Below are 27,936 nucleotides of genomic sequence, written 5' to 3'. Positions count from 1 at the left end.
CACAACCACCCCATGCAGGGACATGGTTGCTCCTGCTCAGCCAATGGGAACCCTGCCAGCCAACCCAGACCCCTCCACTACGAGATGACTGGAGGGGTGACTCAAGGCGATCGACAAGAGTCCTGCCACTTCTCCTTTTCCACCTCATATACTGTACTGTATACAATCTTATTAATAAGCACACAGAAACACACTCGCATTTAAACCTATTATTCTACAGCCACACTATACCTTTTTTTCTCCAAAGCACAATGTCTATATGCCTTTTTACCTCTTTGCTATCTACCTCCATGAATGCAACTGCATTTGTTTATGCGTAATGTATAAATATATTATTTTGCTTTATACATTTTCTACTTTTGAGTGTTTGTGTGTACTGTATATGTGTCTCTATAACTATAGTTTGTGTAACCGCCAGTAATCCCCAGTATCTGGCTGCACCAAGTCCAAACCCCCAATCCACAGGGATCTCTAATTCGTCAGAGGATTGGAGGTCCCACAAATTCTGGCCTATTCGGATGCAGTATTTGGATGAGTTGAAGGGAGGATGGTGTAGAATCAACCACACACGTATCACGGAACAGCCGCGTCATTTAGTGCTCGAGTTTACAAGTTCCGCGTTGCCAGACCACGTTGAACGAGGACCACGTAGACTCAACCACTACGTCATGTGCTCCTTGCATGAAACCGTGTGTGTGCGGTTCACTCTACACTGTCCTCACTTCAAATTGTCTGCATCTTAGCGCACCTTTAAGTTGCATCCCTGACTAGAAAAAAAACCTTCATTCCAAAATCTTTGTTTTTCTTTTGCATTTTTTTTTTTTTGTCCCCATTGAAAATCTCACAGATTCCTTTTCATCCAAATCTACAAGCCCAGATGAATATCAGGTGTGACCAGTGGCTTCTCAGGTGTTTCAGAATGGTGTCTTCGTCTCCCACCAATCTTCTTTTCCGTGTCAGCCTCCCCGTGGCAGTCAGTGGCGCAGTCGCTGATTTTGTATGGTGTAAAAGTTCAAATCGATCCAGTCCTTTTTTTAAGGCATGATTATAGTAGGAGAGGAAAAAGAGCCATTTCAGAGCATTTAAACATGGTGCTCCCTGTCCTGCGTGTCCAAGACTGAAAGTAATTAAGTACTTCTAATTTTGTTCCCTCCGACTCCCCCTCCAAAAAGAAAATCCTATTAGCTTCCCCAAGGGGAGTTTCTTTTATCAGCAAAGCATCATCCAGTATAACGCACTCCTCCGCGCCCCGGTGAACGATAGTGATTCACGCCCGTTGCTTATTAGCGGAATCTTCTCCCTTCACTCCCCCAGAGCCTCCTGGAGAGATAGATGTGTCCTCCTGACCTGCAATGCTATTCCTCATCTCTTTCCTCCTCTCGTCTCCCTTTTCCCCCCTCTGCTCCTGTTTTCTCCTGCTGGGAGTCTCTGGGGCAGGTGCCACAGATTATCCACTGTGGTAATTTTTTTTATACCAGAGATCAAGAGGTCAGTCTGTAGTCCTACTCCCTCCCACCCACATCCATGGCTCAGTTGGGATAAGCAGAGGACAAGTTATGTTGAGGAACAAGGACCTCTGTCTCTGGGAACCTGTCACTCTCCCGTGTCTTCTGTGTTTGTGTGTTTATTTATTTTAAAACAAAGTGATCATAGCCGTGCAGCACAGCATATTCCTGTACACTGTCCATTGATGAAAATAAAAACAAATATACTGACTGTCACTTCTCGCTCTCTCTTGTCATATTTTTCTGATGGTGGTATTTATTCTTACATAACCAAGATTATTGTTTTTGTTATTGTTCTTTTACTTTTGCACCTATTCATACTGTAACATACCGTGACCGTCAGCCTTCAGAATATCGTCAAAGACCACCATTAACATTGTTCACCTGCTCCCCTTAGCAATTACCACTGTGAGCGCAGCAGTGCTAAGTATATCCCTACCGCTTGTGTTTACATGCGGCAATTAAAGCTAAGAGGAGGACCCAGTAGTATGGATGTAATATTATTCCAACATGTGTCCATCAACACATCTTTGTTACATTCTTGTCATTTCTCCCTGTCGTGCAAATGGGCGGATGATGGTCAATAATGACAGCCACACTGGGCATAATTATGTTTTACAGTTGTTTTCTCTCACATTTGGGAGTTGTTTTCTATGATGTAAGTAACCACTGGAGAAGGTGTGGGCAGGCTGACGATGAGGCCTCCGATGCTCCTCCTCCTTTGATTTGTACTCTTTTCACAAGATATATGGCCATGTTGATTGAGCATACAGGGAATGCTAGACACTGATCACAGGACTCTGACCTTGACCCACACAAGTCATAACCCTCTGTGTTGTGTTTACAAAGACCCTCTCCTCCTCCGTCTTATACTCACACAGGTTTGTCTACACATTTGTCCACCACATGTTCAACTGTTTGTGCTATTAAATCATCACACGCTGACAATTCAATCAATAACACCAGGACAGATTCACAGGCATCTAACGTTTTCCCACATTTGCTTTGGGAAAATGTGTCAAATCAGATTGACTAATTTCAGGTAGCTATTTTGTTGACTGTGGCTCTTCCACGCAGAGAACCTAAAGCGACTTGTAGCCACTTTGTTGTCCAGAATGTGTTTCATCACAGCCACTTAAACCTCAGCTCCTCTGCCGCTCTCTCTGGTCTCCCCCTCTCTGCCATCGCACCACGTCTCCCTCCCTCATCCCTCTCTCTGGTCTCCCCCTCTCTGCCATCGCACCACGTCTCCCTCCCTCATCCCTCTCTCCGGTCTCCCCCTCTCTGCCATCGCACCACGTCTCCCTCCCTCATCCCTCTCTCTGGTCTCTCCCTCTCTGCCATCGCACCACGTCTCCCTCCCTCATCCCTCTCTCCGGTCTCTCCCTCTCTGCCATCGCACCACGTCTCCCTCCCTCATCCCTCTCTCTGGTCTCTCCCTCCCTCATCCCTCTCTCCGGTCTCTCCCTCTCTGCCATCGCACCACGTCTCCCTCCCTCATCCCTCTCTCCGGTCTCTCCCTCTCTGCCATCGCACCACGTCTCCCTCCCTCATCCCTCTCTCCGGTCTCTCCCTCTCTGCCATCGCACCACGTCTCCCTCCCTCATCCCTCTCTCCGGTCTCTCCCTCTCAGCCATCGCACCACGTCTCCCTCCCTCATCCCTCTCTCCGGTCTCTCCCTCTCTGCCATCGCACCACGTCTCCCTCCCTCATCCCTCTCTCTGGTCTCTCCCTCTCTGCCATCGCACCACGTCTCCCTCCCTCCAGCTCCCTCCTAAACTCCCCTCCGTCAGCACAACTCTTTATTTTCCTCTTGCTACAGCGGTGGCAATAGAGTGCTGTCAGCCTGTCAGTCCGTCCCCTCAGAGGCAGGCTTTACCCCCTGGCGGCCCTGCCCCACACCCCGCTAACCCGCTTTCCAAAGGGCAGGAAGGCCCGTCTCTGCCCCGGTGCCTGATGGGGTCCGACAGCAGTGTGTTCTGGGATTACGCCTGCTGAAAGGAGGGGCATTCCATCACTGGCGGCCTTTGTCGCAGCGCGGCCACTGTTTGCTTTCGACAAGACAGCTGTTCAAAGCCCTCGCGGCCCCGCGGATGGCGTGAAGGGAAAGAGCTCGGTGCGACTTCCGCTGATTGATTGGCGGCGGCGGCGGTGATGGTGGCGGCGTGGACGGAGTACAGTCAGCCACGTCTCCACCTGTATGTGTGTATGTAGTTATCAGCTCTACCGGAAACCCCTCCCCACCTCGTGTCTCTCAGCTATACTGTACCTGGTGATTGCAAATAGAAAAACTGCATCTATGGTTTTCTGTAGTTTTCCTTCACATTTCTTGCTCTGGCTTATGTATATGGCTATAACTATAAATATGTGTGTGTGTGTACATACACCAATGCGTTTTCATCACGACACTGCTGTGTATGTGTGTGGAGGGTGGGTGGGTGATGTCTGTTGTGTCTCTGTACACTGTAATTAGCAGGGCTTCTTAATGAGGGCTTGTTGCATGTGAAGGAGCAGCTGTCCCCACAGAGGAATGATAATGAATAGACACCTCAGTGTGGAGACCTGGGCTACACACACAGCAACACAGCTGGTGCACAACAGGACCCAGTGGTAAAGACACACCTCTGGCCTGAAGGAATCAGAATGAGAGAAAATATAAAGATCCCCAAAAAACCAAGTGCTTTGTGGCTCTCACTGGATTACAATATGTAATGCTTCCCACAATTTACGAATTCCTTCAATAATAGGGTCCTTTTTTGACCCCTGAGTATCTTGCAAGGAGAAAGGTTAAATGTGTTTTGTTGTGCGGAATGCTATTTTCATCAAAGAGTATGAGGTTTAATGGAGAGCATGACAGATAAGAACATCCTGTTCATATAACTATTTACTGTAAGGAAACCTGGTAATAGACTACAACCGCTTTTTCTGATATATATATAACTTCAATGACTAGTGAATTATTGGATTAAACCCTGTTATAATACCACAGAAGCAACTATACCAGGGATGTCCAACTGTTTAGCACAACGGTGGCACCATCTACTGGTGGACATGCCTCCCTAATTCTACAATGCAGACAAATTGTGAAAATATTTGACCCCCTAGTAAATTTAATTATCGTTATGGGTATTTGTCTTTGAGTGAGAAGATATAGCAAGCATAACCAAATAAAAAAAAGACACAAAATAATAATGTACCCATTTATTTTATTAAAACAATATTTTTTTTAAAGAAAAGTTTGTTCCATTACTGAAGGACATTCATATCTTACACTTGTGTGAAATTATATTTGAATGGTAATAATAGACTACTAGCAACATTTCTTCAGTTTATAGAGCTTGTTATATTCACACAAAGCATGTTCACATTAACCATGTCTTACAAATTATCCCCTTTACTCACAGCAATCAAACATATTGGAAAATATACACTGAAAAGTAAAAAGCAGGGAAAGTGGAAACAGAAAATGATCCTTATTCCTCATTATTTGCAAATAATAAAACATTGCATTGATGCATTACTTCACTTGTGGTGTGGTGAAATACTGAGATGATGACGGTGAAATATCATGGCACAGAATGAAAAAGCCCACATAATCTATATGCATGCTATAATGCATGCATCCCTCAAGGACGCAACAGTTGTGATTGGAGGATCAAGAAAAGAGGGCAGGGCTTGAGATAGGTCAACTTGATGAAAAAAACAAAACAATAAGCGCTTTGAGGAAAACAAAATTCATAAATGAGCTCATATTCTATCTGGTCAGTCATACAGATTCACCTGAATACATTCATACAGAACAGCGGTGCACTCGGCAGAAAGGAAGCACATTAATCCCGATAGCAACAATCCCTTACATCCACTACACACTCCGCATAGAGCTTTCCCTTCTAAAGCACAGTAAGCCTCACAAGCCAGACGTGAGACCCGGTGATCGGATCTCGTTTGGCCTGTGAGTCGCAAGGCTAAAGCACAGGTGAACACAAATGGTCAGATTTCGTGACAATAAAGATGCAAGTTTGGACATGGCCGCAAATGGATCTAACAGAAATCATTCCTATAACAATGTAGGAGGAGGAGCTTCTTAGAGTCTACGTGATGTCGTGTTTGTAGACATAGCGAGATCGATAATACAGATCTTGGAATAGATCACTGGCTCAAGAGAGAAGAAAATATCTAGAGTAAAAAAAACGGGATGTTTACCTCCATCAGTCATGTTTTTATAAAAAAAATATTTTTTACGAATAGGCCGTTTCTTCCCCAGAAAGCAGCTTGGGAATGCAGGTACGAGGAGGTTGACCTGTGTTTGTCTTTATCTCTGTTGAGTTTTAACTTTGACCAGTCAGCTGGTTCTTTTAGCGTTTATCGCTTTTTCTGGTCAAGTATGACCGACAGAAACAGGTTGAATGGGGTATAGATCGGGGGAAAGACACTGAGAAAATACGGCGAGTCCGGGAGTCGAACTCGTGTACCCCAGATCCGTGACGCGCACGGTTGTCCCCGACGCCGAAATAGCGTCCAAGGTACGCGGTGAGCTACTGGAGCTCCCCGAGTGAGAAGTGTTTTTGTACTGAAGTCGTTTCCTATTTGAGTCTCTTCATCTGCTGGTTGGTGTCGTTGATCTTGAGGTCCATCTTGTCTACTTTGTTAAACAGAGAATCCAGAGAAGCATCCTGATCATCTATCTCCGTCTGGAGACCGAGGCCCAGGTTCTTGAGTCTGCTCAGGCCCAGGGACATGTCATCTAGAGGAGACACAGAAGACAGGCCTTCAACTGGGGGTAGTAATTAAAAAAAACGAAAGGATGTGGGTCATTCTCACGGCGTGGTGCTGGCCGCGAGCCATCTAGAAGAAGAAGGGTTTGCCTGTCCCCACAAAAGTAGACCAATCACAGTTCACACCGCTACGTGCTACGTGCATATAGCTAGCGACGCTACCGTTAGCAACATATGTTAGCCAAGCTCTTATCAACGTTAACAAGCCAACGGTATCAACACCAGCAACATATGAAGCTAGCGTTACACAACGTTCATAGCTAAAGATCGCACAGGGAAGCCACGCCATTATTGGGCTCCGTCTTGTTAGATAATACATTACATTTTCTTGTCTGAAATCTGCCCCTTAATTGCACTTTTCCTAGCCATGCCAACTTTGTGCACTGTCCCTAGCCACACCCACTTCCCTGTGTTGTTTCTTTAACTTTTTTAACCAATTTAGAATAATAAAGACTAACAAAATGCAATTCATGCTGAAAATCTAAGAACTACATACAGAATCCAGATTAGAGGCCAAAATTACTACAAAATGTTTAATTCCTGCTGGTTTAGTGGGTTAGGGTTCATGTGCTCACTTTAGGTTTCTCCTCATATACGACTTCTTACCTAAGTTGTTGTCCAGGGTCTGGTGGGCAGCTTTAAGGTGTCTGTTCTGAGGGTGGCCATTCTGGTTGTCATCTACTGATGCAGTAGCTCCAAATCCTACAACACACCAAATAGAAAGTCAAATCATTTACAACTTTGACATGCTCAAATACACGAGCACACATGATACAATACATGATGATTCAGTAGCTAGCTGTAGTTCAGACCCTCACCTCCTGTGTCTAGCTTTCTCAGGTTGGGGTGGCTGGCCTGGTATTTATCTTCATGTTCTTTACTGTTTGCCATTGCAGCTTGCAATCTGAAAGAAACATGATGTAGTCAGATACACTGTGTTAAGCAGAGGGGCAGCCAATGACGAGTCCTTACGGGCTGGGCGATTAATCAAGTGTCAATTTCAATTACGATGTTGGCTTCCCACGATCATGAAAACAAGATAATCGAGATAAAACTATTAGTCTGCCGCATGCTGTGTTGCTCTCGCTTTGTCTTGCGTTGTAAATGCAGCGCCACCCTTCCTTCACAACCATAGTCGTGTTGAGAGGGAGGAGGGGTGCGTTTATCTAGTTATTTTGAAACGCATTTGGTAACTTGTAGAATATGACAGAAAGGCAGCCTTTGGGTCGAGAAGAAAGGTAAAACAACTTTTAATAATCGTGATTTCAATCTCAATCAAAATTATGATTTTTGCCATGATCTAGCAGCCCTAAGACCTTCAATATGATTCCCAGTGTTCATCTGGGACATCCATCTCTATGATAATGGTTGATGATCCACACACACACACACACACACACACACACACACACACACACACACACACACACACACACACACACACACACACACACACACATTAGTTAAGAATAAGATTATGTTGTTCTGATCATGGACTTTTGTTCTGATTTGTTATTTTAATTCTGTATTATACTGTTCATTTTATTCTATCTTTTAGAAAAGCCTCAATGGACTGGTGTTGAAAACTACCACTTGTGCTATAAACATGCAAACAAGTTCAACACACCTGGTCTGTCTACTGTGACTGGTCCAATGTAGCTGTGGTGTCCATTTTAAATAAAAGTTCTCATTCATTCATCTCAAACCCACCCTCTTTTCTTGATCCTCCAATCAAAACTGTTGCATCCCTCAGAAAAGCAAAGGTCAATATTCTACATCTAACCAAAAGATGTAGTCAGGCTCATTCAGCTGGGTGTTTAGTACTGGTAATGATTGAGTTGCACAGCGTTGCACCAGCTTATGCGTGTTAAGTTCTGTCCTACATTAGGAGGTAAAGTTCACACTAGAGCAGGGGTAGGCAACCCTAGGCATGTGTGCCTGCATAGGCACGCAGGGGCATTTTCATAGGCACAGGGGGCAGCATTAAAAAAATAAAAAGTATATATATATATTTCTTTTTTGCTTTGAAATATTATAGTGAAATATTTTGCACTGTTGTCGCATCTTGTTGAAATCCTCCCACAGGTTCTTTTTACTACCACATATTTAATTGAGACCCTTTATTTGTTTATTATTTCAATTTCGCTGGAAATACATTGCTACATCATTCAGTAACATTGGCAGAGCCTTATAACAAAAACATTATTACAGTCACCATTGTGACCAGTGGGATTAATCAACACATTTTATTATTTATTTTTCTATTTCATTGAACATTGCACATGTTAACACTTTGATTGCCATGGGTTAAATTCATGATATACCATAGATTGCCAGCTCTATTTGTCTATGGAGAAGTACCCCTTCTTTGCATGGCTATAACTTTTTAAATTCTATTGCTACATTGCCATTATTAGGGCCCATTCAAAGTCCTATATGTATTGTGCATTGTGTAGCAACGTTAAACTTTTTCATTCACATATTCATAGTAAAGTATGGTCTAATGTATAAGTATGTTTTCATCTCTTTCTGCAGCTTTCTCCAGAACGTGATCTATAGCCCCAAATGCATTATATTGATGATGAAATACAGTTTGATGGCAATCGGGGCGATATAAAAAATGTCAATTGGACGTACTTCTAGAATGATCTACGTATGATCTGATGATGACCGGATGGGCGGGGGATCGTTTATAATTCCGTGGGCAGCGTTATATCATTCATCTAGTGTGGGTCATATGTTCATCATAACAGTTTATATGGAACACGTTCAAAAATAATGCTGAATCTTACCGTATCTTCCTCGCGCCGTTGGACGATCAGCGTGGTGTAGACCGTTTTCGATTATGGGATGTTTATCCTGATGAACCATTTCCAGCTTGTATAATACTATATACGTCCAAATAACGTTGTTTATTGAGTTAGGGCGAGCGATTGATCATCCAGTGTGTTGAGATGGAGTCCGGCTACCGGACGCGAGTGCCCGGAGCTCGTATGGATGAGCACTTCCTGTTTGGGGCGCCCCTCCCTCTTGGCCGATCTGCCGATCGGCCACCAGATGGCGCTCTCGAACCGTTAGACAGTTGGTGGGAACCCACCAGCACATCTCAGGGCTCCAGAAAGAAAATATGATTTCGATCACAGATTTTTGAAATATTGATATCAAAGACGAGTTACGGCATCCTCGGCACCTTTAGCATGGCTCTGAATGACGTGAAAAAGCGTTTTCCGGCAATCAAAGTGTTAAAAGCCATTTTTTTTACTCAAAATGTGAGTATTACTAAGTCAACTTGTGTTCTTAAAACAATGTCAATAAACATAGTTTTATTAGGTTGAAATAATGTGGTTGTGTACTTATTTTTCTGTTAACACTTTGACTGCCGGGAACCGTCTTTAGACGTCTTTGCTGGCCATGCTAAAGTTGCCGGAGGACGCGTTACGTCGTCCTTATATCAATATTTCAAAAATCTGCGATCGGATTCATATGTCCCCTCCGCTGGCCTGAGATCCACCAGCAGGACCCACTGAGCTCTCTGGCGGTTCAGGAGCGCCATCTGGTGGCCGATCGGCGCAATTGCCAAACAGGATGTTGCATAGAGGTTGTCCTAGACGTCCGTAGTACTTCCGGGCGCTCGCTATAGGTCATGGGACTCTGGCTCGTCACGCTACACGGTGATCGATTGGCAATAACTCGATAAACAACATGATTTGGACGTATATACCATTATACAAGCTGGAGATGGACCGGGTAAAAATATATCCCATAATGATAAGATTTCTACTCTACGATGATCGCCCAACGGCGCGCAGAGACTGGGGTGAGTTTCAGCGTGTAACGTTACCGTCTTCGATATTAACTGCTATTATCAACATTTGACCCACATTAGATGATTGGTATAACGCTGCCCACGGAATTATAAACGCCCCCTCGCCCATCCGGTCAACATCAGATGACGTGTAGTAAGTTCTAGAAGTACGTCTAGTTGGAATTTTTTATATCGTGCTGATTGCCATCAAACTGTATTTCATCATCAATATAATGCATTTGGGGCTATATATCACGTTCTGGAGAAAGCTGCAGAAAGAGATGAAAACATACTTATACATTAGACCATACTTTACTATGAATATGTGAATGAAAAAGTTTAACGTTGCTACACAATGAACAATACATATAGGACTTTGAATGGGCCCTAATAATGGCAATGTAGCAATAGAATTTAAAAAGTTATAGCCCTGCAAAGAAGGGGACTTTCTCCATAGACAAATAGCGCTGGCAATCTATGGTATATCATGAATTTAACCTTAGGCAGCCAAAGTGTTAACTTATTATGGATTGAAAACTGAAAACCTTAATGCACAGTAACTGAACTCAATATTTTTAAGTTCTGGTAACTTATTATTATTTTTTTTTACAGTGTAGTCTTGCGATCAATCAAAACTTATTTACACGATATACCTCACATTCACCCTCCATTCACATCCTGGTGTTCTCCTGGTGTTCTCCATTAGGCCTGTAGGTGGAGCTATGACAGCACACGTACAGTACACACACCGATGGTGTGTGATGTGTCCAAAAATGAATGGGCAAATGTGAGTGAAATGGTTGCACTGTATGCAGCTGTTTGTCTGCATTGCATCCCCCCCCCCCCCCCCCCCCCAACTCAGATTTAGGGTTGATACAACCATCATAATAATATTGTTAATAATAACAATAACAATAATGATGTAATAATGTAAAAATGATCATTAACACTATGGTCGCCGAAAACGAGTTTTCACGTCATTCCGAGCCATGCTCATTCTGCCGAAGACGCCGTAACTCGTCTTTGATGTCAATATTTCAAAAATCTGTCATCGAAATCATATTTCCTTTCCGGAGCCCTGAGACACAGTGCTGATCTCCTCAACTCTCTAGCGGTTCAAGAGCGCCATCTGGTGGCCGATCGGCAGATCGCCAACCGGATATTAACCTTTGAACCGGTAGTACTCATCCAAATGTGGTCCGGCCACTCGCTATAGCTCCCGCGACTCCATCTTGAAACACTGGATAATAGATTGCTCGCCCTAACTCAATAAACAACGTTATTTGGACGTATATACTATTATACAACCTGGAAATGGATCTGGCATTTCTACATCCCATAATAGAAAAAAATCTGTTCCACGCTCATCTGCCAGCGGCGTGAGGAAGCCACGGTAAGATTCAGCGTTATTTTCTAACGTATTCTATACTAACTGATCTGATGAACATATGACCCACTCTGGATGAATCATCTAACGCTGCCCACGGAATTATAAACGATCCCCCGCCCATCCGGTCAACATCAGATGATGCGTAGAAACTTCTAGAAGTACGTCCAGTTGAAACTTTTTATCTCGCACAGATTCCTACCAAACTGTATTTGATCATCAATATAATGCATTTAGGGCTATAAATCACGTTCTGGAGAAAGCTGCAGAAAACGATAAAAACATACTTATACTTTAGACCATATTTTAGTATGAATATGTGAATGAAAAAGTTTAACGTTGCTACACCCTGAACAATACATATAGGACATTGAATGGGCCATAATAATGGCAATGTAGCAATAGAATTTAAAAAGTTATAGCCCTGCAAAGAAGGGGAACTTCTCCATAGACAAATAGAGCTGGCGGAGGATGGTATATTAAGAATTTAACCCATGGCGATTAAAGTGTTAAAAATACCTGATTATGAGAAGAAAAAATTACGATGCATGGAATATTGTTGAGGCACACTAGTTACAACTATATTTCAAACAGGCACTCCATGTCAAAAAGGTTGCGGACCCCTGCACTAGAGGCTTAGTAACTACTAGTTAGTTTGCAACTGAATCAGCTACATTTTACATTAGTGGAGGGAGCTCCACTAATCATGTTAAACCCAGATTCGGCTCAAATAAGGGACTAAACACGTTTCGCAATTATGCCACATCAATGTGGAACGCCCTACCCAAAGCTGTAAAGGAATGTGGATCACTACCCACTTTCAAAACCTCTCTCAAGAGACACCTACGGGAGACTGCAATTCAACACTGGCCCCTGTAAATATCCTAACCCAACCCCCTCCAATGTACAGTCATTTACCTAGTATGGTTTTGTCAATAGTCCAATGTACAATTTTGTTTGTTTGTACAGAGTCTCCCCCCCCTCAATGTACAGTTTTGCTTGTTTATACAGTGTGCCCCCCCCCCCCCCCCCCCCAACCACCTCCAATGTAAATTACCCAGTATGGTTGTCAATATCCCAGTGTACCCAACCCCCCCCACCCAACCTCCTCCAATGTACAGTTTCTACGTCAAATGTATATACTCCCTTTTCTTGACTCCTTCTGTATCACAAACAGTACTGTATTTGCAAATCTGGTATGTCATAAATGTATAGATGTAGCAGTACTGACTATCTGTATGTCATGTATGTCATATATGTCCTGATGAATTGAAAATGGGGGACCCTGGTGTAAACAAGACGAAAGTCTTTCTCTGGTCTGCATCCCCTTAACAATTGTGTGTATTGAGCTGTACTGTATTGTACCCATTCTGCAATCTGTTAATAAAGTTTTCAATCAATCAATCAATCAGCTGACGCTTTTATCCAAAGCGACATACAAATTGTGTACAAGTCAGCAGGAGGGGTACATCTCTGGCAGCTAAGGGTCAGTGGTATTGTTCGTCTAGCAGTGCCAAACTTGTGTGCTTAGTAGCATAGGCGGCGCGTATATAAGGCCAGGGGAGGCTATGCCGACCCAGTCTGCGCATTATTATAGGCAGCCTAGGCTACGATGTGTGTGTGTGGGCTGCTGCAGCCCGGTGGTGACAATACGCAAGGGTCGGCCGACCAAGGTGTCAATGGCAGTAGGTGTGGTGGCCGTTTAACATTCCAGACTGCGGGCAGTAACCAATCACGCCGCATCATCAAACTAACCGATGCCAGTCTGGTCTTCAAAACCCTCCAAGGTCTAGCCCCACCCCCACTTTCCGATTGTTCACCTCCAGGTTCGCGTGTAGTCTTTTACCAACAAACTTGCAGTTCCGCGTTCGGGTTCAGAACTGTTGTACCGGGTGGCGTCTATTCGCATCCTAACACTAATTTCCATTAAGGACAAGTACATTTAGCAAATCAGCCCTCTCCGTGAGAGCTGCCAAGACCTGGAACTCCATTCCAAGTTACATGCCGCCTGGGCATAACACTGGATCACCTGAGGCCAAGGGCTTGCTCTACGAGGGCATGATGAGACTGAGTCAGAGTTAATCAAACCGTGGAAACTTTTTAGAGCTACTATGTACATTGTTTTCAAAGCATGATGAGATCCAAATTATGGAAAACGTTTCCTTCATTGCCGTCGGCACCGCAACTTGTGAACGGCCTTTCCCAATGAGGCGCATCCGAAACTTTTGCTGCATTAAGGTAAGACAATGGTTAATCATATTGGATGCCTTCATTTGAACAATTAATTTGCACTATATGAAATGAGTGGGGCTCGCTGTAGTAGCCTAGATGTGGGTGTGACATCAGAACCTGGACAGCACCGTTTGCGTGCAAGCAAAAAAGAAAGATGTTGCACGCTACGCGCGAGTTTCATCCGATCTATAGCCTACCCTAATGTCCAGCTCACCCGCCGCCTATGCTTAGTAGTATAGACATATTAGCATAGTATGTCATAGTTTAGGTATAGTAGCATAGTACATAAAAGTAAAAAACAGTAAGAAGGTTTTTTTCAGTGTGTTCTTAGTTGAAGGTGGAAAATTGGGTGTGTTTCAGCCGTCCCGACTGTGGTGGGAAATTCGTCTCACCACCATGAAGCCAGGACTGATAATAGCCTGCTTCATTTCAATGACCCCCCAGGAGCCCGGATAGGAGTGGGTTTCAGGCGGCCAGAAGATGCAGAGCGTAGGGGTCTTGAGGGTGTGTAGTTAAGAGACCATTAGCCAGAGGTAGGAGGGAGCGGTTCCCCTCCTTGCAGCACATAACGCCAGGTCAAGAACCTTGAAGCGGATTTGTGCGTCAAGTTCTCTCCTAAAATTACTAAAATTGGTTGCACAAATATTGGATTGCTTAGTAGGACTGGGTGTTACAATACCCGTAGATCAGTACTTCACTTGACTTAGGACACAACCTAACTAGTTTAGACGTAAAGTCATTACGAAGACAAGTGGCCAAATTCAAGTGGCCTGGATTCTCTGTTAAACAAAGTAGACTAGATGGACCTCAAGATCAACGACACCAACCGATGAAGAGACTCAAAGATCAAAGATAGCTCCATCGTCATGGGTACAGTGTGCATTACCTTGCTGGCTGGCATGAGCCACTTGGCATCTTAACACATCATAATAAGCTAGATTGATATTGAAACATCATATCAATAAATCAAATCTCTACTGGATTACTGATACTGTATGGCAGGAAGAAAATGCTGATTTATCATTAGTGAGTATACCTTACCATTACAGAGTATACTTTACCATTAGTGAGTATACTTCTGTGACATTGTATGATTTACACTTACCCTAGGGCATGTGTAACTATTTGTTACTGATCTCTGTATGGTGCAACCGCTTTTATTTTTAGTAAGGCGTTAATCACAACTTAGTAGGAATTTACATTACGACTAGGCTACGTTTGAACCGCAGCTGGTGCAACAGGCTGCTGAACACGGCACAAGTGGGTTTTGAGGGGCTGGAAAATCAAAGGCAGGACGATGGTGTGAACAGACTGTTGTTAGGGATAATTACAATTTCCCCCACCCTCTAAAGGATGAAGGGACCTAGACCACGTCAGGAAACCTCGTCAATACAGGGCGTGTAGAGCCCTTTAAAGTGGGCCTTTGAGCTAACGTTTAGGACCCTAACCATGAGAGGGAGTCTGTTCCAGTGGAGAACATCACAGCTGTGCTGAGAGGGAGTCTGTTCCAGTGGAGAACATCACGGCTGTGCTGAGAGGGAGTCTGTTCCAGTGGAGAACATCACGGCTGTGCTGAGAGGGAGTCTGTTCCAGTAGAGAACATCACAGCTGTGCTGAGAGGGAGTCTGTTCCAGTGGAAAACATCACGGCTGTGCTGAGAGGGAGTCTGTTCCAGTGGAGAACATCACGGCTGTGCTGAGAGGGAGTCTTTTCCAGTGGAGAACATCACGGCTGTGCTGAGAGGGAGTCTGTTCCAGTGGAGAACATCACGGCTGTGCTGAGAGGGAGTCTGTTCCAGTGGAGAACATCACGGCTGTGCTGAGAGGGAGTCTGTTCCAGTGGAGAACATCACGGCTGTGCTGAGAGGGAGTCTGTTCCAGTGGAGAACATCACGGCTGTGCTGAGAGGGAGTCTGTTCCAGTGGAGAACATCACGGCTGTGCTGAGAGGGAGTCTGTTCCAGTGGAGAACATCACGGCTGTGCTCACATCATCTCAGCTGTAAATGGTGCATTTATATAGCGCTTTTATCCAAGGCGCTTTTGTTCCTCACATTCACACACCGACGGCGGAGGCGACCATGCAAGGTGCCAACCTGCTCATTGGGAGCAATTAGGGGTTAAGCGTCTTGCTCAAGGAGCACTTTGAGAGGAGCGGGTATCGAACTGAGGACCTTCAGATTACCAGATGACCACTCGACCTCCTGAGCCACTGTTGCCCTGTGATGTTATACACTGTAACGCACAAGCTTGAGTGCTCCTTTGCTTTTACACAACAGTTTCTATACAATATCCGATTTATTTCAGATATAGTGTTGCCGGGATGTTCTAGCAAATAATAGGGGTGGGGTAAACAAGAATCGGTACAGCAATATTTTGCGTGCCGATATTATATCGATACACTGACGCCAAGTAAATCAATCTAAAATGTTTCATTAAACATTTTTAACAATCTTGATCATCCCATTTTGCTGCAATACAAATTATTGGAGTGAGGTGAACAGACTTAAAACTTTATCTTATTAGATAAAACACACACACACACATTATCTTATTAGATAAAACAGACACATATTATATTTTTTTTATATTGCAGATGTTGACCCAAAGTCTTCCATTGGGGACATATTTTGCAGTTGAAACAAGGTAATAAATAAACAATATTGTATTGTATTGTACCTCTGGTGATTCCCACCCCTAACAAATAAAATGTGGCTCTCAGCCAATCAGACTGCTTGATCAGAACTAACTGTTGTATAATTAAGCAATAACATGTGAGAGAAAGTGTTATATCGTGGTTATTATTGACACAAGTGTGCTGCGGTCATAAGAATGAGGCCATGGATCGCGGTCCATAGATAAGCACACCACAGCCAAATACGCCACCAACTCAACTCTAGTATGTTAACCGTTTCAGGTGTACATTTTGGGGGATTTTTCTCTATAGCCATTGAGATATCATTATTATAATGTACAGTTATATATCGTAATAGCTTACGCTCTGCTCGTAGTGGAACATAGGGCTGGGCGATAAAACAAAATGATAACTATCGCGATAAATTATTTCCTCGAAATAAACATGAAACGTGGTCGCAAAGTTTCGTTATATCGATTTTCCAAGCTTGGATATGAGCACACGCACTAACAACCAATCAGTGAAGGAGATGGCAGAGAGCGAAGGAGACCCGCGCTGCACCTCTGGGTAGTAAACAAGGCTGGCTAGGATCATTAGCTTGCACGCCGCTATTTTATAGTTTACGTGCGGAGTGGGTGTGTGGCGTGAATTCTGAGGCCACGGTTAGAGTAGTGTGGGGTATGCGGTGGACGTCGTTGCAATGTATTGGGGCGGAACGGAGTATTTTAGGGTGATAGATAGTACATTGTCGTGGGATACACCGCTTGCTCTGGCTAACTGTTAGTTCCATTCTTATAATGCATAATGATCCAGTGGCGGTAGGTTGCCCCCTGGTGGAATATAATAATCTATGCACTGGTGCGTAGAAGAACGTGCGCGGACTGATGACGATATCAACTCGAGACATTCGCAGCAGCAAAACAAGTGAGTCTATTAATAGCCCGTCCGTCGGCGCCGGGCATAAGAAGTTAATTAAACTTGACAGAAATTATATCGACGATAATTATCGATATCGAGTGATATGAAAATAATTTTATAATTTTATCGCGATAACGTTTTTGGCCATATCGCCCAGCCCTAGTGGAACATATCCCATATCAGTCTATTACTGAATACATTTCTTCACATGTACACACCCATCCGCCTGGCCACACCCCCATCCGCTCCTCTACATAAGCGGGGGTGTGGCCATACTAACAGCTACTTCCCTATTTTCACCACGACAAGTGTCTGTATACACCACTTGAGTTTAGTGCCGAAATAGTTGGAAAGGAGCTACGTGGACATTGTATCTTATTTTTTTCTCTCGCCAATTTACGAGAAAAGCTAAGTCATAATGTCTGCACCTTTGGGGGGTTCGAGCGTTCACAACGTCACCCTTCACCAGTGCTTCTCCATTGCCGCGTCCGCCGTGCGTCGTGGGGCTGCTCTGACTCCACGGTCGTCGGTCGTGGCAGTCAGACACGCCCAAGCGGCGCCCGGTGGTGAGTCTGCCTCTCCGAGGGGCCGTTGAGCCGCAGTCTCCCGTGAGATGGCCTAGTTCCGGCTCTGGTTCCCCCGCCAGTGGACGGTCGGCCGACAGCTCCTCTGGTGGCTGGGGATTTGCGACGCAGGCTCTTCGCCTCTGCTCGCTCCCGTCGTAGGGCGACGAGCTGCAGGGGCGAACGGCCTGGCTTTGGGGAGGTGCTGGAGCCAAACGAGGGTGCTCTTGCTCTGTCTCCGTTTCCGATGGAAACTGAGGATCACATGGAGGGGGCGAGAGCGCTCTTGTTTGATGCCCCAATGGATTCGTATCATTCTCCCCCTCGGGGTGTGGCAGGGAGTGTTGCGTCTCCTTGGGGTCCCTTGTTCTCCGGTGTTGGGTTAGAACCTCCGACCCTGAGACAAGATGCCCAGCTATCTGCCGCGTCAGATGGTGGCGCCCCCCGACATGGCAGCCTCCCGTACGTGAGGGACGCGAGTGACCTGGAGGGAAGTGCGCAAGGGGAGTTGCTTGCCTTGTTCCCCGAGCTCATGGCGGCCGCCACAGCCGATAATGGCGCTATAATTAAGTAGCCCCTTTCGTGACTGTGATGCAGCCAACAAGGTTGCGCTGCCTGGGTAGTGGGGCTGCTCTCACAGCCAACGACATGACATTACATAATTATGTTGCAACCTTAGTCTATCAAGCAAACAATTATATTATATTTAATTTATAATTATATCAGACAATGCACCTACAAAAGCAGATGATTACAATTAAATGAGCCAACTTGGTAACACATTAGTCATAGCAGCATAGGCATAGCCTTATTAATGTTTTGTGTGGCGTCGCCGTCGTGTACAACGATACTTACGTTTTTAAGGTGATTTGACAAAGTTGTTGTAGAGTTGTGATATGCCATTTTCTTCTGGCATATCTGACACTCTGCTTTTTGGGCATTGTCTTTGCATATTTTAAAGTGTAACCACACGTCTGATGACTTCTTCGTCGACATGTCTGCTGCACATGTCCTTGTTGTTTTCAACACAGATAATCTCCACCTGCTTGTTGTAGAGAGGTGGAGTCGAGGCGCCGCTTGCTTTCGTTTCATTGGAATGGAGGCACAAGATTTTAGAGGCAAAAAAAAAGTTTTATTTTTATTTTTTTTAACTTAGCTTTTTTTTTAATGTTCGAAGCTTGTGCCATCGAACGAAGCTTCGAAGCTTTGAAGTATTTAAGACAGCCCTAGGAGGAGGAGCGCTCTGTGCTCCAACCACATTTCCCCCGACCCGATGTTACCGGTGACGGCCGACGAAAGCAACGCCGGTAGAGGACCGCGACCGTTGCCTCCGCTACCACCGCCGCCGCTGCTGGGACTTCGTCCAAGAAGGCCAGAAGTGGAGGGAATGCCTCGTTTTTCCATCGTATCCGGGGTGTGGGGTCATGAGGGGGTGAACTGATAAACCTCCCTCCCCTTTTTTCTGATTGGTCAGGGGGTTGGACCTGTCCTTCGGGCTTCCTGTCACACTGTTGGCTCAGCGCGTCACAGGGTAGGGATTGTGATTGGTTGTGAGACTTCCGTGAGTTCTTTTCAGGCTCCATGTTGTGGACCTCTGTTATTGTCAAGATGAGTTATGCGGTGCGTGAGAACTTAAAAAGAAGTTTTCTGCTCTGCGCTCTGTTGCATATGTCTTGAGCTTTTGGTCACGTAGCTCAATGTTACATATATCTTTTCAATTATTACTCACGTGGGAAGTCTCTCTGGGGGTTCCCTGTCTCCTCTCTTTTATACAGAGCAGGGTTGACAGGGGTGTTTTCCCTCAGACGCGTCATATGGGACCCATATCTGTGTCTCTTGGCCGGCTTCCTGCCGCTCTCCCAGGCGGCTTGGAGGGAACGTTATCTTGTTAGGGGTGGGACGATACATCGATCCAGATCGATATATCGATCTATTATCAATAATCAAATAGGATTGATGCAACGTAAAAAGATCGATTCATATTGCGATACTTATTTTGAAAATCCGGCAACGTCATCGCCCCACGCCCAGTGTTGTGAAACTCCGTTTAACATCAACAGCACACAGCAGTAGCGTCTAGAGCGTCACTAGAGCAAGACTAGTGTGCCTATTCTGTGACCCAAAACATGTCCCTGCTGTTTTATTCCGCAACGGGTCCAATGCATCTAACCTGCTTTGCAATCCTCGCCACTCCATTAATTATGCCCACGTCGCGTTAAAGATCGAAGATAACGTTACGTTAGCGTAAGCTAACAAGCTAACCCAGAGCCATAGGCAGAGAGAAGTGGGGACTGGGAAGGAGGGTGCATTCTCGGGATAGCCCCACTTCGGACTCCCAATATGCCTTTTCCAGCCAAAATACAGCTCTGTGACAGTGAATAGGATATTAAGAGAAAAAAAAGAAAAACGAACCAAAAACAGTGAACAGGAGGTCTATTTGTATTAAAAACAATATTGTTTTTCATTTAAATGTCTGGAAGAGCTAAAAAATTAAAATGTCAAATGATATTTCCATTGCCTTATTTTTTGTTGATTTAAATGTTACTGATTGTGTTAAATGGGCATATAATATCGTCTCATTTATCGCAGGCACCTGAATCGAATCGTATCGTATCGTATCATGGCAGACTGTGTGATATCGGATAATATCGTATTGTTGTCCAAAGAATCGATATCGTATCGTATCGTGATGAAACTGGTGATTCCCACCCCTAGTTCTTGTTAGAATTACCATTGATATGTTTTGGGTCTCGACGTGTACATAGTGCTGGCCCTGGGTGCTTCTGTGTGGAACCACGCATGAGCTTGCGCGCCTTGGTTGCTCATCATGGAAACAGCGTTTTTATGGGGCAACTAGGATGGAGTTTGTCTCTTCCGAGCGCCAGTGTACTAGGTTAGTCTCGATGAATTCTCGTTCATCTCTGGGGAGAGATAACGGAATAGATCAAAGCATTGGCGGAGGGGTCTCACGCTTTTGGGGTGGGCCACCGGGCGCGGTGCTTTTATGTTCTGACCGTCTTGGTGGCGCCCTCTGTGATGTTTTAGATCGACACGCGTACCTACCCCCCTCTTAGGACTGGGGATGGTGGCGTGATTAGGACACAGGACTGGTTCTGGTCGCGCCGGACCAGGTCAGTTAACCCGTTGTCCACCGGGGCGCAGATCTGCTGTTCTGGTACCCTGAAGGACTTGTGCTTTTTCGGGGGGAAAATGCCGGGTTGGCCCGGGCGTTGCAGGGGTTGATGTTATGGAGGTGTTCGTGGTTATGTCACTGCGTATTATCCTTCACTATTGCTTGGTCCATATTGTGTTGTACCTTGCGCTGTGCTAAAGGAGCCTGGTATTTCTCCATTCTTTTTTCACCCGTCTCTTCTCCTGCTTGGCGGGGCTGGGAGGGGGCTGTCGAGGTGGTTCTTGTATTCCTCTGGCATCCCTGTGTACGTCCCGGTCCGCCGGGCCCAGGTCCGGACTCGTTCTCCTGTTGGCCTGGGTTAACCCCTTCTTGAGAACTGAAACACTTATACTGCTGTATAGCCGGTGTATACCCGCAGTTGTGTTTGAGTTTTTTCTTGGGAGGGGTTATAGGAACAACCGCCTCCTGTTAAACTAAACATAGGGTGGTGGTTGGTTTCCAGGTGTGTTGGTAGCGGAGTCGACTCTCGGGTTAGGCCGGGCTTGACCCCGTCTGCCTGTGAGTGTGCCCCTGCACCCTTCATGACGTCTGCCAATCGTGTCAGCCTTCTCTGCCTCGGCCTCTCTAGAGGGTCGGTTTTTTTGTGGAGGTTGCGACATGGTGCACAGCATACCGAACGCCCCTTCCGCCGGAGTGCTGTTTTCAGCAGACCCCTTAGGCGCCTGTCTAGTCTGCAGTGCTCCAGGCACAGGTCGAGTCCTTTTGACCTGTTGCCTGGATTGAGGGATCAACCTCTTTGGGGGTTGTCTCCCCGGTGCACTGCCTGCTCCCGCTGTGGGGGTGTAGCCTCTTTGAGTGCTTCAGGGCGGCGTGCTGTAGGAGGGAAGGGCCTGTTCTTGGATGGGCCCTGTCCGATACGCTGGCGATGTGGGGGGGTGGTGTCACTAGTGACCGCCTGGTGGGGTCTCGATGCTGCGGCGTTGTTGGCCTCACCAGGCCCCCTTTTCCGGGGGGTCCTGACCCTTCCTGGGGCTGGGTCCTCCTTCGCGCTCCGCTGCTACGGCCTTGCCACGGGGTTGGGTTCTTGACCTTGACCCCGTGATATTAGGGATTGTAAAGTATTTTTTTCCCTCTTCCCGTTCATTCCCTAGTGGCATGTGGGTTGCGCGCCTGTGTAGTCGTGGGTTCTTCTGTGGGAAGGTAAGTCCCACGATCTGCTCACCCTGTGCGTTTGAGTTGCTAAACCCTCTTCGCACAGTCAGATCCGATTCCCTCCCGTCCTCCACTAGGGGGGTCCGGGGGCTCGGGTCCTCCCCGGTTCTGATGGTTGTAGGGGCCTCAGCAGGTACATTTGTCGAGCTTCCGCTCTGCTCAGCTCCTGTGTTCCACTACGAGCAGAGCGTAAGCTATTACGATATATAACATACGGTTATCCTATAACCATAGTTATATAGTATATAGAGTATAGCGAGCGCTCTGCTCGGACTCACTGAGGACTCCGTGGTCTTCGCCTTCGGTGGTGAAAGACTTGGGAAGGAGCTGTTAGTATGGCCACATCCCCGCTTATGTAGAGGAGCGGATGGGGGTGTGGCCAGGCGGATGGGTGTGTACATGTGAAGAAATGTATTCAGTATTAGACTGATATGGGATATGTTCCACTACGAGCAGAGCGCTCGCTATACTCATATAACTATGGTTATAGGATAACCGTATGTTCTCAAAATTCTAATATTGAGATGGTACACCTAAAAGGGTTTTAAACAACAACAAAAAAGCACCATAAACCTTTTAACACTTTCACTACCACACTACAGAAGGTTAAGCTTTAACTACCACACTGGTAGTGAAAGGGTTAACCTTCTGTAGTGTGGCAGTGAAAGGGTTAACCCTTTGTTGTGTGGCAGTGAAAGGGTTAACCAATTGATAGTGAAAGGGTTAAACAAATAATGTATTTTGGCCCTCTGCCAACAACAATAATTTCCCCGTTGCTAGGCAATACAAAGGTACAACTTCCTGTACTGTGGTTATAAGCACTCATGGAAGGTCTCATCCAATCATGACACATGTTTGAAAACGTTGTTTGATATAAAGCATCCGTCTGTGGAGAGGAGCTGGCATCCTGGGTGGAGCGCGTGATGAGAGGGGTCGGCAGTGAGTTAATCTTCTCCGCCTGCCCGACAGACTAATTCAATTCTCAAAGATTGCCTGGAAGGGGAGGATCAGATTTCCTTCATTTTCACGAGTGCCCGGATGAGATGGGTGATTGGGATCCTGCAGCGAGACTGACAGGTTGTCAAACCAGTTTGAGATGCCATATTAGTGATATTACCATGCGTTTCTTGTGGAATCAGCCGTGAGCTGTGGTGCTGTGTGTGTGTTTTGGGGGGGGGGGCTCAGGCTTGGTGGTATAAGCAGTAGGGGTGGGGTGGGGCCAAAACGATTCACATAAGAATCATAATTCCATCTTCCACCGATTTTCTTTTTTCTTTGAGACCACAGACCAATGGTGAGGAGAATAATCCATCTCAAACCCTGCCCTCTTTTCTTGATCCTCCAATCACAACTGTTGCTTTCCTCCGTCAACCTTTGAGGGTGGGGTTTGAGGTCGGTCAATTGGATGAGTATGTGACAAGTGTTTGGTAAAGCATGTCTCTAAACAAATAAATATCACAATGATAAAGAATACTTGGACTGAATCTTACTTTTCGCTGGCCTTGTAGGCATTCGGCGGCTGCTCCGGTGGAGGACTGGGCTCTGGCTTGCTCTTGAAGTAGTTGACAACGCCTCCCCACACACTTTTGATGCTGTTGATGTGCTTCTGACTGGTCTTCAGGTCCTGTTCCATGTTGTCAACCATCCTTTCTGTTCTCTTCAGCGCCTCCCCCTGACGCACCAACTCCTAGAGAGAGAGCGAGAACATGGACAGGCTTAGGCTACGTTTAGACGAGCGTTTTGTGAACAGAAACCGCAAAAGTCATCTTGCGGTTTCACTTTTAATTTTACGTTTAGACAAGCGTTTTGGGGTGGAATTCTCCGTGCAGACGACGCTATAACGACGGAGCCCCGCTGTCACACGATTGGCGCATATGTCACATGACGTGCTGTGAAGACCCGCCCTACTCTGCCTCTGATTCGCAGACTGTGGATGGGGAATGTGATTGGACCAAAGCAGAGTCACTCACAGACAGTGGGTCCACTCACGCCGCGGGACAGATTCTTGTGTATTTAACCCTTTCACTGCCACACGACAGCCGGTTGTGTGATAGTAAAGGGTTAACCTTCTGTCGTGTGGCAGTGAAAGGGTTAAAAGTACTGCCAATGTAGCCTTCAGGTGATCTCCGTTGATAATAGTCAGACATACTTGCTTTGTTTACGTCTCGGCTACTGGCGCATACCTGCTACCTGTGACGTAAGCAGTACGCGCGACCAGAGCCGTGACAACCCTTTCGTCATCGTTTTAACAGATTTATACGGTTTAACAGTTTAGACGAGAGCGCAAAGCTTTTGCGTTTCTAGGAATTCCACCCTGGAAGGTAGTCTCACTTTTTTGCGGTTTCACCCCGTAAAAACGCCGTTTCCGTATAAACGAAAGGCACATCCGAAAAAATATTTTTGCGGATTCACCTGCTAGCGTTTCCGTCTAAACGGGGCCTCAGATAACAGAGTTCTAGCCCCTATATTGTATAGATTAGCTGTCCGAGACAAATGATAAAGATCGGGATGAAAAGATTTCGGTACCTTTACATGTTTAGTATAAGAGTGTAATATATATATATATATATATATATATATATATATATATATATATATAATGTTGAAATTTAAAAACATAATACACGATCATGCGATTTATTTTGTGTGGTGTGTTAAAACAATAAATAACAAAATGTTCTAAATAAATAACAATGTTGAAATTGAGATGGTTGGACTTATTTATTTATTTTTACAACTGAAGTGAAATCTTTTGTTATTACAGAGTTAAGTACCGGAAAAAAAGGTAGGCTAGTGTGTGTGTGTGTACGTGAGAAAGAGGGGCCGAGAGAGAGAGCAGCTAGACCTCTTGGTTTTGGTAGTGTTTCTAAATGAGTAGGACACAAGGAGGTTCTTTGTACAGCAGAAGAATGAGGACATAACGTTACCTCAGCGGTTTCCGTGCCCATCTTCTCCGATTCATAAATCATGGCAAGGGAACGTTGGCTGCTGTCGACAGCGGACTGGGCTGTACGCATCACTTCCTGCTGGAGGGATCTCTGCTTCCTCTCTGCATCACTCAACCCACTGTCATCATCAAAGTCGAACCCCCGACCATTAGATCCGCGCTCCTCCTCCTCGTCTTCATCTGCAAACGGGTTGTGGGATTTGGGGTAAGCCATCTGTGGAGAGATGCAGATAAAATCCATTAGTCTGCAGGAAAAAAAATTTATTTTAAATTTTAAAAATCCATTAGTCTGTGATGCTGCATTTTGTTTGTTTGCTTATTATCTCATATCTCAAACATAAGAGTCATCAAGAAGACAAAGGTTACTCCTGTTATCCTCAAGTTTAATTTACACCCTTTATCCTTGGAGTCATTTTGACCCCAGAAGTTTAAACATCCAGAAAATTATCATAATCAAAACTGTTACCCATATTTATATTTCAGGTCCTTTATTTCAGGTCCTTTATGTTTCTTTGTTGACTACCTAAATAACTATTTCAAGATATAAAATAAAAAATCGCGATTTACCCGGTGGCTACAACAACACACAGTGACTACATGCGTGTTGTTGTAGCCACCGGGTAAATCGCGATTTTTTATTAGTTTGTCATGACAAACCAATTACATAATCCAACATATGTGTAAAGGCACAACATATTCCAGTTAACGGTATATTTTTTTAATGATTCGTTACGGCGCAATCAATACTTCCATGCGTTCGGGACCTCCATGTTTTGGGGGTATTCATCAGAAAAATCGGATCCGGGATTCGGCTCCCATCAGTCGGGCAAGAACTGCGGGTTTTCAGCCTCTCTCCTCTCTCCTGGAGCTTAAGGGGGAGCTTAGTATTCCTGCCTCTGAGGAACTTGTCGCGGCTCATGCGCATGCTCGGCCAATCAGAGCAACGCGGAAGGGCATGTTGGTTGCCTAAAGTGTTCACGCCTCCAGGAGACTGATATTGGGGACAGGTGAGGCTGATTCAGCGTCTGCGTGACACACTATTTAAGAGACACTCGTAGCCATAGGCCTGTAATGAGAAAAGCCCCGTAGGCGATCTAACTGGCTAACGGTATGTTGCATTGTTGTCTCTTGTATGCGCTGTTTATGTTCGGAATTATCATTTGTATATGCATAGCACATGTGGCTAATTGAATGCGGTTTTCTTTCCCGTTTACATTATAGGTAAATAATCTACTAACTGTTGCTACTGACAGCTGCTAAATGCTACTGACTGTATCGACTCTACTGGCTAAATGCTACTACTGCTGGCTAAATGCTACTACTGCTGGCTAAGTGCTACTACTACTGGCTAAATGCCACTACTACTGACAGCTGCTAAATGCTACTGACTGTATGCTGCTAACTAATGACTAATGCTACCAGCTACGAGCTGTCTAAATTGACCATCTGGTGGCTGCTTGTCAATGACAGTGGAGTATTCAAGCGTTTGGATATGATATCCTAAATAAATAACGTTCAAGCAAGAGTCTGGATTGTTTCCTTTGGTCCGGTATGAAACAGTTGATCGCCTGCACCCTTCCAATGGAGGTCTAGTTGACACATTGAGGGTGACTGCTAGATAATTGGACACATATTATCATGTTTTCATGTTATGTTTACCCATTTGTCCTCATTAAATTAGGAAAAGTCATGAAATAATAAGCAAAATAAATAATGTCAAACATTTTATTAGATAAATGGCATTAAACATTGAATAACAGGAGGGTTAAAGAAACACTGGCACAGGGATTTCCACTATCATAATAAATATAGACATCTTTGATCTAATTATCGGTAGCACTACTTGATTGTTTGATTGCTATTTTTTATTTTTGTGTCTTACATACAGATGTATGCCCAGCCCATATGGGCTTACAATACACAACATTTTTTTTTTAAATAAAACATAACAAGCTGTAAACAATGTACTTGAAAGAAACAAGAGGAATTCATATAAAATGATATTATAGGATATAATGTGTTTTGTCTCAAGTGTCATGCTACTACTAATAATATGTTTGGCTGCAAGTTTGGCCAAATCACACGACTTGCTATCGGCAATTAAAAGACGAGTCATACTATATTGGTCAGTATAATGTGTACAAAAGATTAATAATTATTTTCACTAGTTAGTTAACGTTAATGTTAGCATGCTACATTTAACGTTAACTTGCAGTAGTGGTTGTTAGCTAACTGGGTCTGTCTTGAAGACGATCGCAAGTCACCCACTGACCCAGGCATACTTTATACAGTCATTCAACAACTTTAAAATCTAAAATGGAACGACATTAATATGTCATGACATTAACGTACACAAAAGACACAAACCTTTGACCGGAGCAGCGAGATGTTGTTGCTCTGTCAGCTGACTGTCTGAGTGAGAAAGAACTTCCTGTCACGTGTGACGACGTCACAGTTTGTTGTTACCAGGGCGAGAAGCATGCAGCTGCAGAGCCGCAAGAGCCAGCGGCGCTCTCAGGGCCGCGCTCTGACGGCCGAGCTGTGAGGGCCGCTCAGCAGCGCCACCCACCCAATGGCTGAATTGCCAATGGCTGAATTGGAGTATTGCACTGTGCGGGCACAGCTGTGAGATCCGCGCGAGGCCAGAGGATGTACATTATTTATACTGTATGAGTAAATTAACTATACTTTTGCTCACACAATATTATATCTTGAATGAATGCATTTATTTATTTCGAACATAAATTGAAAATAAATAATAATAAAAAACAAGTAATAAACAGATTAAAAAACAAACAAGCAGGAGTAGGAGGATGAAGTGTAATAT

At 44.9% G+C, this 27,936-nt stretch overlaps 1 protein-coding gene across 1 annotated transcript; it reads right to left on the bottom strand.

Annotated features, from left to right (window-relative positions):
* Positions 1-4,697: 4,697 nt before the first annotated feature.
* Positions 4,698-27,520, bottom strand: snap29 (synaptosome associated protein 29). Its single transcript, XM_084320830.1, has 6 exons — positions 27,477-27,520; positions 25,090-25,323; positions 23,653-23,849; positions 7,099-7,184; positions 6,887-6,982; positions 4,698-6,249 (listed from the first exon to the last, which is right to left on the bottom strand). The coding sequence occupies exons 2-6, from the start codon at positions 25,321-25,323 to the stop codon at positions 6,089-6,091; spliced, it is 774 nt and encodes a 257-aa protein (XP_084176956.1). The 5' UTR covers positions 27,477-27,520; the 3' UTR covers positions 4,698-6,088.
* Positions 27,521-27,936: the final 416 nt, after the last annotated feature.

Source organism: Notolepis coatsorum (genome assembly GCF_963971535.1).
Source record: "Notolepis coatsorum genome assembly, chromosome: 1".
NCBI lineage: Eukaryota > Metazoa > Chordata > Actinopteri > Aulopiformes > Paralepididae > Notolepis > Notolepis coatsorum.
Note: the sequence above shows the minus strand (reverse complement) of the source record. Positions and strands in the feature narration are given on the sequence as shown.

Excerpts from the sequence above, each read along its gene's own strand:
- snap29 (XM_084320830.1), bottom strand. The coding sequence starts at position 25,323 with ATGGCTTACCCCAAATCCCACAACCCGTTTGCAGATGAAGACGAGGAG. Across the intron at positions 23,850-25,089 it reads TGGGCACGGAAACCGCTGAG|GAGTTGGTGCGTCAGGGGGA; the intron begins GTAACGTTATGT and ends CTCTCTCTCTAG. Across the intron at positions 7,185-23,652 it reads GCCTACAAGGCCAGCGAAAA|ATTGCAAGCTGCAATGGCAA; the intron begins GTAAGATTCAGT and ends TGTTTCTTTCAG.